General features: G+C 39.1%; 1 protein-coding gene across 1 annotated transcript in view; it reads left to right on the top strand.

Annotated features, from left to right (window-relative positions):
• si (sucrase-isomaltase) overlaps positions 1 to 16,950 on the top strand; it is a 55,051-nt gene that overhangs the window by 16,669 nt on the left and 21,432 nt on the right. Inside the window, exons 17-28 of the mRNA XM_003441717.4 lie at positions 993 to 1,109; positions 2,456 to 2,610; positions 4,026 to 4,110; positions 8,221 to 8,277; positions 10,339 to 10,463; positions 10,577 to 10,665; positions 10,941 to 10,990; positions 11,383 to 11,565; positions 12,863 to 12,997; positions 13,440 to 13,646; positions 13,746 to 13,900; positions 15,792 to 15,960. Coding sequence (XP_003441765.1) covers positions 993 to 1,109; positions 2,456 to 2,610; positions 4,026 to 4,110; positions 8,221 to 8,277; positions 10,339 to 10,463; positions 10,577 to 10,665; positions 10,941 to 10,990; positions 11,383 to 11,565; positions 12,863 to 12,997; positions 13,440 to 13,646; positions 13,746 to 13,900; positions 15,792 to 15,960 — 1,527 coding nt within the window. The remainder of the gene's footprint in view (positions 1 to 992; positions 1,110 to 2,455; positions 2,611 to 4,025; positions 4,111 to 8,220; positions 8,278 to 10,338; positions 10,464 to 10,576; positions 10,666 to 10,940; positions 10,991 to 11,382; positions 11,566 to 12,862; positions 12,998 to 13,439; positions 13,647 to 13,745; positions 13,901 to 15,791; positions 15,961 to 16,950) is intronic.

Raw genomic sequence — 16,950 nt, forward strand, 5'->3', positions numbered from 1 at the left:
AGTTATGTATGTAGGACATTTGTACTCTACAGAGAGCTCCAGAACCAGTCATAGAACTCAATCTGTTAGTTAGCATGTGTTTCTCGCATTTGGATGGTTCTCTCTTTTGCTTTTTTAAAGAAGATTTAGTTGTCATTGGGATGTATGCTCAGACATAATTTCAAACAGCAGACAAGAAGAAGTGTGTCTGGAATAAGATCCATTAAAATGATGTCTGCACCAACAGCAGTTTTCTTTCCTGGAACAACACCACGTTCAGAAAACACACTCCTAGCCAGTAACCGAGTGGACCTTGTACTTGCTTGTGTGTATCGCTAGTGTGCAGATTTCAAACAGCAGTAAGAAAACGACAGGGAGTCCAGTGCACATGCAAATACACGCACGCACATGCCTCCAGCTGTGCACATCAGGTAGTCATATATACATGCCAACTTCTCCTGCTGGGACTGTGTCAAGCAGATTTTGGGTTCCTCAGTAGACACACGCTCACACGAACGCAGAGAGAAAGACGGAGAGAAAGCAGGAGAAAAAGGATTTGGATCGATTCCCTCCCATTGAGGCTGTTGTAAAATGTGGCCGGTAGTAAACAATAGAAAGCAAACAGTCTCTGCAGACTGGCCTTTGACTGAAGTCTCTTTCTTGGACTCCATGAAAGCAATTAATGTAAATAAAGATTACAACCCACATCTACTGTTTGCCAGTAAATCCTCACTAAATGGAGCCAACATGAAGAGAGGCATTTTAGAAGATAAATATGAAGGCAGTTATCACACTGGTGCTACAAGAGATTTGCTAACCTTACAGTTGGACCATTTTTTAACCAGGCCATAATGAAACATTAATAATCTAGAGATCTTTTGTTTTCGAGTTCAAGTTTTCTCAGAGTTTGTCAAACGTTATTCTTGTTTGATTTTTCGGATATAACAATATTAAGGATGTTGTCAGAATTATACTGTAAGTTCTGGCTAAATGTCATTGTAAATGTTTTTCAGATTGGAGCTGACGTCTGTGGTTTCTTTGATGACTCCACTGAAGAGTTGTGTCGTCGCTGGATGCAGGTCGGGGCTTTCTACCCCTTCAGTCGGAACCACAATGCTGAGGGCTACAAGGTACTCCCAGATTTCTTATATTAGATTGTCACTCTATATATTACAACTTTGCTGTTTGGTGTAAAGTACTGCAGGGTATACACATCATTCCATAACATTGTATAGGTGCTATGAAATCCGAGCAGTTAAACACCTTTTGTAGCCGTGGAGATTATCACCTCACTGGTGCAAGTACAGCTGAATCTGTGTTTAACACTGAGGATGCAAGCTGCTGAAAAACACAACATTTGAGTCTGAAATAAAATATTACTCACAATCTCAATGATGCACTGAAATTCAAAGGAATTAATATTGATATACATAAAGTTATTGTAATATGGTTTGTAATGTGATTCTCCACATCAGCTGCAGTATAGCACTGAATGCCTTTCTTAACTTTCTGACTGTTTAGAAAAGAGTCAGTAATCATTTTCAGTGACAATGATTTTCAACAGGTGGTAATATTAACAAAGTAAAAATTATGTTTATATTTAACAAGCAGGCTAAAACGTTAAATGTCACAGGTCAGATCAGTGGCTTAATGTCACTGAGAAACACAGGGAAGGCGCCTGCTGAGCCTAGAAGAGTGCTTATATAGCCACTGAGCTATTTATACAGATGAACACAAATGGCTTATGCGAAAAATCATTCTACACTATTGAAAGCATGAAAACTGATGCTCCCACAACATTTTTCATTTGGGGTGGGGGTTGGTGATAGTATTTACTTGAAGACAGGGACATGATGATGATGAATCTGATGTACAATTTCCACTAAACAAGACAGCTAAAGTGTGACCTTTGCTTTGCCCTAATCATGGCGCTCATCACATCCCATACAGATAGTCCAAACACACACACAGACACACAAATGAGTTTTCATCAGACTGTCAGAGTTGCTGGAGGCATAAATGATTAGCCAGATGAGAGGACCACAGCCTGTAAGCAGCTAATCACCCTCACACTTACCACACTTACCACTGTCATCAAATTAACATCATACCTCTGTTTCTTTCTCTCACTTTTTCATTTATTTTTTTTCTTTAGCTCTTTGTCTTTATAAACTGTACTTTTAGATTGCTCCAATGTAAAGGTAATTTTGTGGTTATTCATTATGAATAAGGTTAACGTGTATTTGCTCATGGTAATTTTCCGCTTTCTCATTCCTTCTCTTTACTGCTTTATTGTCACTCACTTCCTTTAATTTCACTGATTTTTTTCCTCCTCTTGGTCAAACATATTCACTCTTTTGTCATCTGATCTCATTCCAATTTTTTTTCAGTACCTAATAGACAAATATGTATTTTATTTTCTCCATTATTTCTTGTTCATTAACCCCATCCCTTTACTCCATCTTTCTATCTCCAGCCTCAGGATCCAGCTGCATATGGTGCTGACTCAGCACTGGTCCGGAGTTCAAAACATTACCTGAATATACGTTATACACTTCTGCCTTACCTCTACACGCTATTCTACAAAGCCCACACTGCAGGAGAGACTGTTGTACGTCCTGTTGTGCATGAGTAAGTCCCATCTACTATTGAGTTAAGTCGTTATGCTATCAATTCAAACAGAGACACAAACAAACTGCAGTTGCGTCAACTCACTTGTGGACACACTTCACAAATATCTACTCATATTCCTAACCACCAAAACCTTAAATCTTCCAAAAGTATTTCTCATGTACTTCATACTGTGTATTGCTGGAGACCTGAGTAGGTGGAGTGCTAAATCGGGGCGTTCTGATGAGTGGTTGTCTTTTCATCTCAGCTAGGTCACTTTGGCATCATCTGACAGATCACAGATGATGTTACACTGCTGTGACCTCCTAATGACCAGATCACACAACATAGTTGATAAATCAACCTCCAACGACGGTGACATCCATATTTGTTGATGTCCCTGTGATCCCTGTGACAGTGGGCACTGTGCTAGTTGCATACAAGCAAAGTAGTTTATTCAATAATAGGGCATTTGTCTTGGTCGCTACCATCATTCTGATGCCACAGAGGAGTGTGACATTATCATCTGCAAGGTCATAGGTGATGTCACAGTACCTTTGAAGGTGGTATCTAGGAGCAAGGAAAAGACTACCATCAGGTTGTTTGGATAACTAGCTGGTTATCCAAACAACCTGATGCTACTATACCGTAACTCTGTCCACAAATACTCCCACCAAGACTGAAATAGACAGTATAAACAACTGTCAAGACAGGCAAAAACAAAAATTCCTTGATTTCCTTTTTTTCCTAAAAAAAAAAAGTGAGCAATTTTACATAGTGAAAAGTTGTTTCAAGTGCCTGAAAGCTAGTAGCGGAAACCTGGCAACCCTGGCCTATAAACTAAAATGTGATGTCACTGGCAATGAATGAAAGGACAACATGCCAACAGAAACTAAGACCTTGGCAAGACAGCAATTCCAAATCCAGTGAATACACTCCTGTTTGAGTGGTTTTATTTTTATAGCAAGCACAAGAAAATTTAGCCTATGTTTTGGCAATCAGACAACTAGGAAACCACATGAGAAACAGATAGCGAAAAGCACAAAAGTACAACTATTTATCCTTTTCACCATTCAACAAGACATCAAGGGCATTAACAAAACATAATGGCATCCAAGTGACAAGTTGTTGTTGAGTTCAACAGCAAGAAACCGACTGGAGATTAGTAGCCACACAGCTTAAATGAGCCAGCCAGGGTAAAACATGGAAAACGTGATCTAGTAAGACATGAACTAATAAATTAGAAAAATCAAAGGGTGAACATTAATTTAATGTTAATATAAAATTTATAATTGTAACAAAGCATAGACATCCTAAAGCTTTTCTAAAAACAAAGTGGAAAATAAAATGTACAGGCTGTAGTTTACTTACATTTTGGCTGGACACAGTATAATGACTTAGATGCCTAATTTAATATGTATTTTTCCTTGCCCAAGGTTCTATTCTGACAGCGAAACCTGGACTATAGATCGCCAGTTCCTCTGGGGAAAATACCTGCTCATCACACCTGTATTGGATCCAGTAAGTTAAAACACACACACCGAGAGATATCAGAAACAGAATACACATACATATGAAGATACTTTGGTCAAAATGACGTCATACACATTACTTAAAGAAATGTACATAGAAAATGGAGAAACATGTCTTGCAACTGAACAGCTACTCACTCACACAGTCACACACACGCACACACCGTGACCTCCACTGGGAAAACATGACATGGGATTTTCTTTGTTGCCCTCCCCTACTCTCATCCCTCTTTCTTCTCTCTTCCATATCCTCCCTCTTTTCTCTGAGCTCTAATGAGAGCACTGACCTCATTACGAGCAGATTAGAAGTGTAGATAGAAGTGTGTACTCTTGTGTTTGTTTCAGTGTGTGTGTGTGTGTGTGTCTGTGCGCGTGCGTTTTAGCGTGTGTGTGTGTGTGCATGCGTGCAGCTGCCTGCATATGTAAATGTGTGTGCCTGTAGGCACATATGTATGTGTGCATATGCAGTGATTGCGGTCATGTCAAAGTGGCCTGAATAATAAGCAATTTAGTGCGGCCTCTCGTGAATTACAGAATAGTGGAAAGCGAATTGGATTCATTGTCGGGCTGAGGATGAAGTAACTTCAATCAGTGTAATTGTGAAAAAGTTTCTAATACAAGAAGTGTGTGTCTGTGTGTGTGTGTGTGTGGGGGGGGTGCTTTGTGATGCGTCAGAGTTTACGTCTTACAGAATATAGGGAAAGGAAAGGAAGAGGCATGAGGCGACTGTGCAGGATGTTATTTTTGTGAACCAAGACAAATGCACCTATTTGGGATGCCTTCACAGCCAGAGACACAATTCAACTGCTGTTGTGCAGTTGGAAACAGGATAGGATAAAAAGACATCCATTATCAGTGGGTGTGTTGGGGCATCAATTATGACTCACTGCTCATTTCCCTTCTCTTTAAAAGCAATGTGCTTTCCATCAAAGTGCCCTGATAATTGAACAGAGAGAAATGTTTAGAAGTCCTCCAAGGAGGGGAAAATATGACCTTGCTTGTGATGGTGAAGACATGCCCTTGAATAAATTTACAGTAGGTAAAGTTATTCAGGAGTTGGATTAAACATTTGCTTTACAATGTTGTCTTTGTCTGTAGGTGGCATTGGGAAGAACTGCAGGCTTACTTTGGGTAAATAGGGTCATCTTCCAGATCCTGACGTATAGAGGTCATGCGTTTAAGTGTACACTCTATCTCCAAACGTATTTGCTTATCTGGCTTCACATGTATATGAATTTGAGTGACGTCCCATCTTAATCCATAGGGTTTAATATGATGTCGGCCCACCCTTTGCAGCTATAACAGCTTCAACTCTTCTGTGAGGGCTTTCCACAAGGTTTGAGAGCTTAACATTCTTTCTCCCAAAGGTGTTCTATTAGGTTGAGGTCAGGACTCTGTGGAGACCAGTCAAGATCTTCAACACCAAACTTGCTCATCTATGTCTTTATGGACCTTGCTTTGTGCAATGGTGAGCAGTCATGTTGGCACAACGCAGTTAGACAAGTATTGTTCTCTGACAACCACCAAATCCAGACTCAGAAGTCATTCGTCACTCCAGAGAACACTTCTCAATGCTCCCTACTCCAGTGGCAGCATGCATTACACCACCGCATCTGATATGTTGCATGGTGCTTGGTGATATAAGGCTTGGCTGTAGCTGCTCAGCCATGGAAATCCATTCCATGAAGCTCTCTACAAACTGTTCTTTAGATAATCTGATTGCCACATGAAGTCTAGAGGTCGGTAGCGATTTACTCTACAGAAAGCTGGCGACCTCTGCACACTGTGCACCTCAGCATCTGTGATTTTACATGGCCTACCGCTTTGTGGTTGAATTGTTGTAGTTCCCATTTGGTTCCACTTTGTTTTAATACCATTAACAGTTGACTGTGTAATATTTCATAGTGAGTGAAATTTCAGGACTTGCTGTACAGGTGGCATCCTTTCACAGTATGCTGGAATTTACTGAGCTTCTGAGAGCAAAACATCCTTTCACAAATGTTTGTAGAATCAGTCAGCATGCATAGGTGGCCACTTGTGATCATGGAGGGGATTGGAGCACCTGAATTCAGTCATTTGGATGTGTAAGTGAAAACATTTGGCAATATAGTGTTTGATCCTGACCAATCTGCATAGTTATTTATGCATACATACGTTAAAACTTTTGTACTATCATATATGTAAGGTTATGACTTTTACTTAACAAAAGGGTCTAAATTCTCATTTCACCATTTTGGAAAACAATGCCATGCAAATAATGTTCAGGTACACAGCACAGCGCCCTAACGGATGCCCCTGTTTCTGTCTGTTTAGACAAAAACAGTAAATTATCTTTCACCATGAAAATTGTTTTCATGTGATTAATCTGCTTAAGAAGGGTTATATTGCAGTGTAGTCGAAGTGTTTTTGTCCTCTTTATACAATTTCAAAAGGATTCAGGTGGCAAGAGTATGCTCACTGTGACGACTGTGTCATGCTCTGAAGGACAATATAAAGAGATATCATCAATGGTCAAAGGATGATCTTTAATAGCCCTTGATATTCTACACTCACCTTTTTAACTATTCTCTACTATACTCTATCTGTTCTTTATTTATTCCTTTGTCTACCTGCCTATCCCTTTCTCTAATGATGCTTTCTCCATCATGCAGATCAATCAATGCTTTAACCTTGATCTCTGTGATAAACTGAAGAGATCTCCTGCACTCTATCTCTGTCATCCCCTCTGGTCTTCATCCATACTTCTACTCTCATGCCCATTTCTCCCTTTTTCTTTTCAGCTCATCCTTTCATCAAACGTTGGCTCCCTCGTCTCATCTGCATTCTCTTAATCAGCTGCTGTCTACTCACCCTTGTGATCCCATTTCATTTCATCCCACTTCTCTTTCACTCTGTGTCTCATACTCTCCCGCTCTTTCTCTCTCTCTCTGCCGCTCTCATTTAATTCAGCTGCCATCTGATCATTCTGCCAGTATGAATCTTTGGCTCACCTGATCAAATCTTACCTTATAGCTAACTGAGATTCAGTGCTCCAAATAAGGACACAGGCTTCGTGCTGTTTCCCTATCAAACGCAGTTAGCAGCCATGCTAAGTCCTGCAGTCCCTTCCCATTAGTCAGTGGTGTGAGTGATAGGAGCCGCGAGCAAATCAGACACCAGAAAACGAGGTATAGGGGGAGCATCCATTTCCCCAGGCTGTCATCCCACAGGCTGTGCAGCAGTTGTGACTGGTGATTTACGTCAAAGTGTGAATCTGTGGCCCTTAAGGGGGTGTTAAGTCATTTGATTTGGTTAGCAGGCCATTATTTTTATATATTTGATCATATTTTAGTCTTTCTTCTTTTACCATGTCCTGTTTTTTTTCTTTTATTTCTCAAATTTAATAATTTGGTGTTATTTGTCATTGTTTAGATATGCCTCACCACTATTCTTCTTATGTTTCTTGTCCTCCTGAATCCCCTATTTCATGTTCCTAATGACAGACCTTAACAGTCCACAAAAAGGACAGCGTGAGAGAGACAGAGAGAGAGAGGAGGTGAGAGAGTAATTGGAAAGGAGATGCTTTTGCCATCAGTGCCTGTGACAGGCCTTGGCCTGCGCAGTTGTCACACTGTATTTCACAATATAGAATTTTTTTGAGAAGGACCTGTAGTTTGCGCTTTCTTTAGCTGTGCCCCCTGTGTATGTCTCTCTCTCTCTCTCTCTCTCCCCCCTCTGTTCTGCACTGTCACAAAGAACAGGGAAGTGACAATGCTATCAAAGGCTTGGTGCTCGTCTATTGATTGCCCCTGTCTGTCCACCACCTTAAGCCATCAAAGGCTGTCACCTATCAGTTGTTGCTTGATGCCGCCTTTCCCGTCGTCTTCTACATCATAGTATTGTAGACTGAAATGTCACAAGGCCTGTGTGGAAACTTTGTATTGGATGATAGGCAATTTTAGAATATGTTTCCTTGGTGGGGACATTTCATCTTCATTTTTACAATTAAGTTGCAGTTATTTATAGCAGAAAGAGCTATCCTCACTTTCTTCGATGCACTTTATCTGGATATATGTGCAAATAGATAGTCATGTAAGTGTTGTGTTCTTGTTTTTTGTAGGGTGTGGATAAGGTGTCGGCATATCTACCTGATGCTCGGTGGTACGACTACGAGACGGTAAGGATATTTTCTCCTCATTGGAAGTGTTTCCTCTGAAGTAGCACAACTATCCGTTAGATGTATGGGTCTGTAACTGTATTTGTAAAGTAGCACAACTACTGCCTTTAATGGAGTTGTATACATTAATTTACACACTTGCAGAAACCACAATTCTTTAAATTCTTGCTGAAATGTTCACTTTACGTAATAGCAAAGGTAACTAACAGAGGCACACTGGAGGTTGTCCAAGTTAAGTGCACATTCATAAATTGCACTCTTTTTATGGTTTGATGGTCATAAAACTGTGTATAACCCACAATGCAGGAAAGCTGGGTTTTAACTTCAGACATCACACTATAGGCAGTTTTTAAATCCCATTTAGGGAAGCAAAATAATAAAATATCTTCAATATAATACACTCTAAATCAAAAACTGCTTCCTTAAAAATCTCATTGAGCTGAGTTAACATAATAAGCCTTTTAATCATAATAGTTTTAAACAAACAAAATAAATCAGATGGGGGGGGGGGCTTATCACTATCATGTTACATTTGTCACAAAAACATGTAAAACACAACCTGTCACATGAAAGTTGATGCCTCAAGTTCTTTGTTTGAGACTGAGAGACTAAAGCGATAAGACAGAGTAGGAATGAGGACAAAGAGCGAGAGAGGGGACAAGGAAGAGAAGAGAGAGACTATCTCCCTGACAGAGAGATAAAAGAGGTGTTAAGTTCCTTTGGGACCTTATTTAGCCGTCACAGTGGCGATGTAAAGCGCCCACTGATCAGATGAACGATTAGATTGGCTGTCTTGCTGCCGGCCCCTTGTCCTGGTTGGTCCCCTGTGATTATCTGGGTAGGAGGATAGAAGGGTGGGGGAGTAATGATGTAGTGAAAATGACCATGAAAAACAAGTTACAGAGCAAAGAAATACTGGAGAAACACTGGGATGAGAAGAAAACAGATGGGATGGGAGTTGAATGAAAAGGAAGGGGAAAGGATGGGCAGCGCAATTACACAGAGACAGAGAAAAGCATAAACAAAAGAGAGGATGAGAAAGAAGCAAGAGAAATGAAAATTACAGTATGCAGAAAAGAAGAGGATTGCAAGACTAAGAGGAGGAAGAGAAGAGAGGGCTAGTGAAGACCTCCTTAAGGCAGACAATGAGGGGGAGATAAGATCTGAAATTGCTTATAGATGCTCCACTAACTCTAGCCCACACACACGCCCATATTGTACTCCATAAAATGACACACACGCACACACAGAAACAGACATTCATGCACACACATGCACGCCCGAACACACCCGAACCCCAGAGCTCAGTGGGAATGGAGGAAACAGGATAAAAAAAGAATTAGAGCATCACAAGAGAGAAAACAGGACACGGTGAAGGAAGTAAGTAAAAAGGAGAAAAGGAAGAGATTGGGATTTTTTTTTGTTAAATTGTTTTAGGCTGCTCTGAGGATTTAGTCCTCAGGGGATCAAACAGCTGAGCTCTAACTGGACCAGAGATGAATGGAGGGACACATTTAAAACAGAGAGAGAGACAGAGAGAAATTTGAAGTTTATCATTATAATATTTTGAAAGCCACTTTAACATCCAGATTTCATGAAGCCCGTTGACCAGATGTGTCAGTCAGGGGAACACCCTCAAAAAAGGCCCAGTGTTATTTAAAATGAGATTTATGTGCATTTGATCCAGTTTCACAAAACAGACTGAAATAGTTCGTTTTCAAATCAGATTTCCTTTACAAATTACAGTTTGTTTTAAGGTGGACACTTCATAATTGTTGCATGTGTTTACGTACTGATTTGTGAGGTGCGACTGCTTCTGCTTATAATATGAGACTAGAGTTTGATTAACAATTATTGATGATGACTAACTGATTTAAAAGATCGGTGCACTCTGATTAAATATGATGAAGTAAAAAGCTATTAAAAATACATACGTATGTATCACTTCGAAAAGACGTTTTTTAAAGAAAAAAGAAAAAAAGTCTGCATCACATAGATTCTTTTGCCCACAAGAGGGAATTCAGTTAAATTAATATTTTATTCTGCTATCTTTCTGATCAGATGGAACAAGTGGCAGACCGCAAAAGGCATGTTGAAATGTATCTACCAGGAGAGAAGCTTGGATTACACATCAGGGGTGGAGCAATCCTCCCAACACAGAAGCCTAATGTCACCACAACATACAGGTGCACACACACACACACACACACACACACATGTATTCTTACATTTAGTGCATTTGTTTTATTCATGTGAACGCTGTTTGTAATTTTATGTGTGTTTATGTATATTTAACTAGTCGGCGTAATCCCATGGGTTTGATCATTGCTCTTGATGACTACGACAGCGCAGCTGGAGAGCTATTTTGGGATGACGGTGATTCCCGAGGTATTGTCTCCTTTCTTTTTTTTGTCTGTTTGCTAGTATGTTGTGTAATGCTATTACCACTGATTGGATTCTGGATACAAATTTTTCATCAAATGAAAGTTCTTATCTTGTTGAGTACAAAAAAAGGATATTAGCCAGTGTGACTCTTAAATCACTTTCAGTTAGCTCACACATGTTAACAAGCTGAAGCTGTTACAGTTTGCTGTGTAACTGTGCATCATTTGTGTTCAAGTGCTGTGACAAAGATAAAGCTCTCCCTGGCCTTCTCTTTACAGACACAGTTGAGAATAGCAACTACATCCACTACAAGTTCACTGTTACCCAGGTAACTTTCCCTCACGAGTTCATACATCCTTTTTTTTTCAAAGTGAGCCAACATATTTCTTTCAATCTGAGCTTAAGTCCAAAGTTCAAAACCACCCAAGAATTTTTGACTTTTTCATTCCACTTTACCACTCATGGTTTACCAGTGTTGGGATGCTAAAGTGTTGCTGGATCAAACATTTTCATGCTTTAAACTGCACTGAGAACTAAATTGTATGATTAATGTATACATTACTTTAACGTTACTCTGGGGTGGATGGCACAAAAACTTATCTATTTACAGAGGTAAAAAAGAAAAAAAACTTATTGTGTGTTTCAATTTGCAAATCTGGGAGAATTTTTAGAAGGTCAAATTATGTGATTGTGTTATACTCATAGTCTGCTGTCTTGTAGGGAACACTGACGATGCAGGTGACCAACAATGGTTACAGTGACCCAAACAACCTTAAGTTTGACAACATTATTATCCTTGGGGTACCTACTGTTCCCGCATCCGTCTCTGTGACTCATGTTAATGCTACAAACACTACGACAATATTAGATAACAACAACATAGACTACAATGGAGCCAAGAAGGTAAATACAAGCATGTTTACAGACATAATTATGCAAAAAAAGAAGCAACCTTTATTGTTTTTTTTCTTGTTTGTGTTTGTCACACACTCTTTGTTTATGACACACGTGAATGTAGATTTTGTCAGACTATAGGTGATCTGCAGCAGCAGAAGCCATTTTTTCAGTAAAAAAAATAAATACATAAATAATCAAGCAACATATATGACAGATATATTTAGTGACTAGTTAATGGAAACAAGGAAACATTAGGAGGAAGTTACAGAAGTAAATGAAATTTATTGTGTGTACAGTAGGTTTATTAATCAATGAATCAATATAATAATAATATAGCACAGACTCTAGTATTGCAGGACTGATGCAGAATGGATGAGTTCTACAGCAGCCATACCTCTGTCATTTGTTTCAGTTTGACCAGGAACGAAACCATTATTGTTCACTTCAAGGTTACCCTCTAAGTGTAACAAATGATAACAATTTACATCGGGTGAAAATCATAAAAAAAAAAACCATCTGTGAGAGTGTGTGGGGGCACGTCATTATGAGAAAGAGGAAAAAGAGTGAAAATGAACAACTAAGAGCAATGATTCTACAGTAAGTGCCCAGGGTTAGGAGCAAAAGGCAAGAGTCTGTAAAGTGTCGAGAGACTCTTTAAGCAGTACTTTTTAGATTTGTTGTGTGTGTATGTGTGTGTGTGTGTGTGTGTGTGTAAGTAACTGCATGTACATACACTATCAAGTATATGTGGCTGTGGCGGTGTTTGTGCAAATCCTTGAGGTCTCCTTGGCCACGGGCACAACCTTACATTTATCACAAGACACTGAGTTGTAATAATTTCCTGCGGGTTAAAGGTAATTGTGCTGTTAAACCTAAATTCTGGTTTGTCATGTTCATCAGTCTCCGTTTGCCTAGTCTGACCAATGAACATAGCTCACAGCTGCTAAAGATCATTAGTTTCATATACACTAAAATATAAGTCTATATTAAACAAGTCACCCTGGAACCTAAAGTGTGTTTTATTTGATTACATTTTTAAACATTTCATGCTTACTGTATGCTAGGGATGGTCTTGGTGACTAACTTGTTACTGATGTAAAGAAGAGTAAAAAAATTAGACAAACACAGTGTCAGATTAGTTTGGCTAACCTTAGCAGTGCTAGCAGCGGTGATGCTGTCCACATCCTGATGTGCCATAAACATGACACAGTCACATCACCAGGCAGATCTGGGCTTTGTTCTCAATGGCTTCTGTAATCGCTGCACAAACACTTTCCTTCCATAATTTTCATCCAATCCACAGGTGCTGACCCTGCAGAAGCTTGACTTGATCTTGGGGGAGACCTATGTGGTGGAGTGGGAAGTACTACGTATTAACTGTCATCCAGAGGACAATGTGGATCAGGCTAAGTGCGAGGCCAGAGGCTGTATCTGGGATGTAAGTAGCCTACTGAATTTCTCATGTCGTAGGCTAACATACACATATCATTTTATTTTTCTGCCAAATAGTTGGAATTCTGTGTTAAAGGTAAATGATGAAAAGTGCAAATGCTTTCATTATATGAAAAATACTACTATGCAGACCAGCAGAAATCCAAATCAAGCACATTTGGATAAACATTTTGCTTTCAAAACTACAGTAAATGAGCATCGTCAGTGCCCAAACACTTACACTTACCCAGCTTCTTTGAAACCTGTTGCTGGCATCAAATTCAAAGTTAGCACATTAGAAATGCAATGACAATATCTCAGTTTGAACATTTGATTTGTTGCCTTCCTAACAATTCCCACTTAAATATAGCCTTTTGGTGATTTGATGCTGTCAGTCTTGAAACTTTATTTCATAGTGCTCCATTATGTTTTCTTTTTTCCCTACATAGCCAATTTCCATTGAAGGTGCCCCAAATTGCATCTATCCAGAAGACTATGGTTACAATGTCACATCATTAAAGGAAAGTAATGAGGGGATGACAATTGATATCATTCGGAACGCGAAGTACAGGAGCAGTGGTCGCCCACAGTCCCGTGATATTGACACACTACGTGTTGACATTAAATATCACAGCAGTGACATGCTGCAATTCAAGGTGTGTGCCTATTTAATTTTTTTGTTCACGTAGTGGGGCAATAATTGATTCATGATTGATGTGCTTAAATTGATGCAATAACAATTCCTCCACATGCAGATCTATGACCCAAATAATAATCGCTATGAGGTGCCAGTGGAGTTGTCGGTTCCTACAACTCCTGAGACTGATGAGGACAAAAGGCTTTACAGGGTCGCTATTGTCCAGCACCCATTCGGCATCCAGATTATTAGGAAAAGCACCGGGACCATAATGTGAGTAGAGATGGCACAATACCACTTTGTTGTGTCGGATACCGATATCATAAATTTGGATATCTGCCGATACCGAAACAAATCCGATATAGTGTATTTTTTAATCAATAAAACAGTTTTTTAATATCTTGCTGCATTTTGTATAAGTTCATACTCAAGTTTTAAAAAACAAAACACTAAAGCTATTCTGTTATACCCTCCGCCTTGTGATGCTTAATCGACTTAATCAACTTTAATTTAATGCACTTGTAAAAAAAAATGCACAGAAATCAATTATTTTTCAAGAACAATTAAATAGATTCAACATCTTTCTTCAACAGAATTGCAGACGGCAGAGATGGTACCTTCCCAAAGGAAAAAGTACTATAGCTTACTAGGGTATATATTAGACTTAATAGTTACTATATACAGTAATGGACTTCTATACATTTTACATCAGATTAAAAGATTAGGTGTAAGATTCAGATGATTATTTATTAAAAGCTAGAAATTTTAAATGACAATAAGAAAGAAAAGTATTTCTTTGTACCACCCTTTTCCCTGTTAATGCCCTATCGGCCCCCCTGGCTAAACTTTGCTAGATCCGCCCCTGCACAGTTACCAGCCGTCAGCTACGTAGAAAAGGATCCTGGTCTAGAATGTAATATTAAATAAATTCTAACAACAGCTTATCAAGTTTAAACGTGCTGCTGTTGTTCAGCCGCTGGTTTCCTCTTTCTAGTGTAAAATGGGCGATAAACAAACAAGAGAGACGGGAGTCGCGACAGAAAAGCCGATCTGCTGATCATTGATCAGTTTCATGATTGAAGTAGCAGCAGGAGAGGGAGGGGGAGAGAGAGGCAGTCGCTCTATATATCGGTTGTTAAGCTTAACATGGGAACGCTTTACAAACATTCAGAGATGAACTTACACACTTGCTTTACTTCTCTCTGGGATAACTTTCTCGGAGATGAAATGCCGGTTTGGTAGCGAGGCTCCAAATGCTCAACCAGACCACGGACAGGTCTGGCAGCCACAGCTGCTCTATCACGTGACGCATACTGCTCCAACGTGCTAAGGTTATGAGCTGAGTTACGCCATGTCGCAAGTTTTGTGAGGTGCTTTTGTGATATTTAATGGATCGGATTACATTTTTTAACTTCTCTACGATATCCGATCCAGTAATTTAGGTCAGTATCAGACCGATACCGATACGTAATATTGGATCAGTCCATCTCTAAATGTGAGTATCCAAAAGTTTTAGGTATGTTGAGGCTTTTCTTTAATGGAAATGTTTTTTTCATGTGTTAAAATGTGTTTTCAACACATTTTTATTTATTATTTATTTGTTAAATAAAGCATAAATAGAGTTATAGATAGATCGATATTCTCACTTTTTGTTAAATAATAATAAAATGTCTCACCAAGTAATAAAGTCAAAAATGGTTTAAATTTCCATTTCAACTATTTCAACTAGAAACTCTTTTATCCTAAAAGATTAAAGTAACAATGCTGAGTCAAACCCTCTGGTGCAGTTATGCAGTCACATGAGATATGCTCAGGAAAGTTTCTCAGTCCATCAACGCCTGAAGTTGTTTCCTCTTGTTCAGCATTCATGATGATCTCACATGAAGCAGCACAGCTTTGGAGTCTATTCAAAGCATATCTCAAAGCAAGGGTGACATTATTTTGTAGTTAAACCTCCAATGTTTTTTTGGAACTGTCAGCTGAAATTTTACTAATTAAAATTTATGTTGAAGGGATGCCTGCAGTTCCCCATGGGTCTTTATGCCTATTTATTTAAACATAATGTGAACTACTACCTTTGACTACCCCTTACCACAACCACCACACGCCTTCTCTTTTCTTTCTCTCGTCTCTCATTGGTTTAATTCCCTGTCTTTTCTCCTAGTTGGGATTCATCTGTGCCAGGTTTTACCTTCTCAGACATGTTCATCCAAGTGACAACTAAACTGCCATCTCAATATGTTTATGGTTTTGGGGAAACAGAGCATAAAACTTATAAGCACAATCTAAACTATCATACCTGGGGTATGTTCTCCAAGGACCAGCCTCCTGGTGTAAGTATACCATAAACACACATAATGTTTGTTTCATTGTTTCTTTGAAACCAATTTTATGCTTGCTATGACATATGTAAAAGTTATCCCTGCAGTGAGTATCTTTAAATGACTTGTAAAAATTGTGAAGATGATTTGTAAACCACTATATAAAGTTCTCTCTTTTTCTTATTCATGACATTTGTGTTTCTGTTGACATGAACATTTGTCATCAGGTTTGTCATTACAATTTCAAGGTCAGATAGGATATAGTTCACATCACCATTATCAAGGGTAATTGCTGAGCTTTTAAGATTACACCACAGGGTTCAGATAACTGTTATGGGGCTTCTTGGAGAGGAAGAAAATTAAAGATGGGGAGGAGGCCAAATAATTTCAAGATGGATAATGAAACACTTAAAAAATAATAGCTGAATCCTTGGTATTTCAGAGCTAAAATATACTGTGGAGAGGGCATCTTCAGTCATTAAGCATGTAGAAATCCAGAGCATTTGAAGGAAAGGTTTTGTAAGGCACCTGAAAAACTGGTTAACCCAAATGTTGCTTTATTTTGAAGAGTGTCCATGGTTGAACTATTAGAGTCCATGTAAATGTTTCCAGAATGAAAATCTGTGTCTGCACATTTGTTATGACAGAGTAGTCGAGAGAGACCACAAGGCTTCAACACTGTTGTTAGTGAATTATCTAATGACCTTTCTCCCTCTTAAGCCACAGCCATCACACTATGCACCAGGGCCATAAGGACACACTCACACTTATCAAGAAGAGGCACACATCTAAACACAAGTGACACAAAGCCAGAGCAGGTCCTCAGAGACACTGTATTACAATTCAACAACTTCTTATGTACCAGAAGTGCAAGAGGCTGATAGAGTGTAACGTGCCCATGAGTCTCAGGATAGTGACATCTGAAAGTGGCAGATTCCCTGTCCCCCACCACCTTTCTGTCTGTCTTTGCCATGTCTGTCTAGTTCTATTCTAATCTAAGCA

The sequence above is a fragment of the Oreochromis niloticus genome, linkage group LG14, assembly GCF_001858045.2.
Source record: "Oreochromis niloticus isolate F11D_XX linkage group LG14, O_niloticus_UMD_NMBU, whole genome shotgun sequence".
NCBI classification, from domain to species: domain Eukaryota; kingdom Metazoa; phylum Chordata; class Actinopteri; order Cichliformes; family Cichlidae; genus Oreochromis; species Oreochromis niloticus.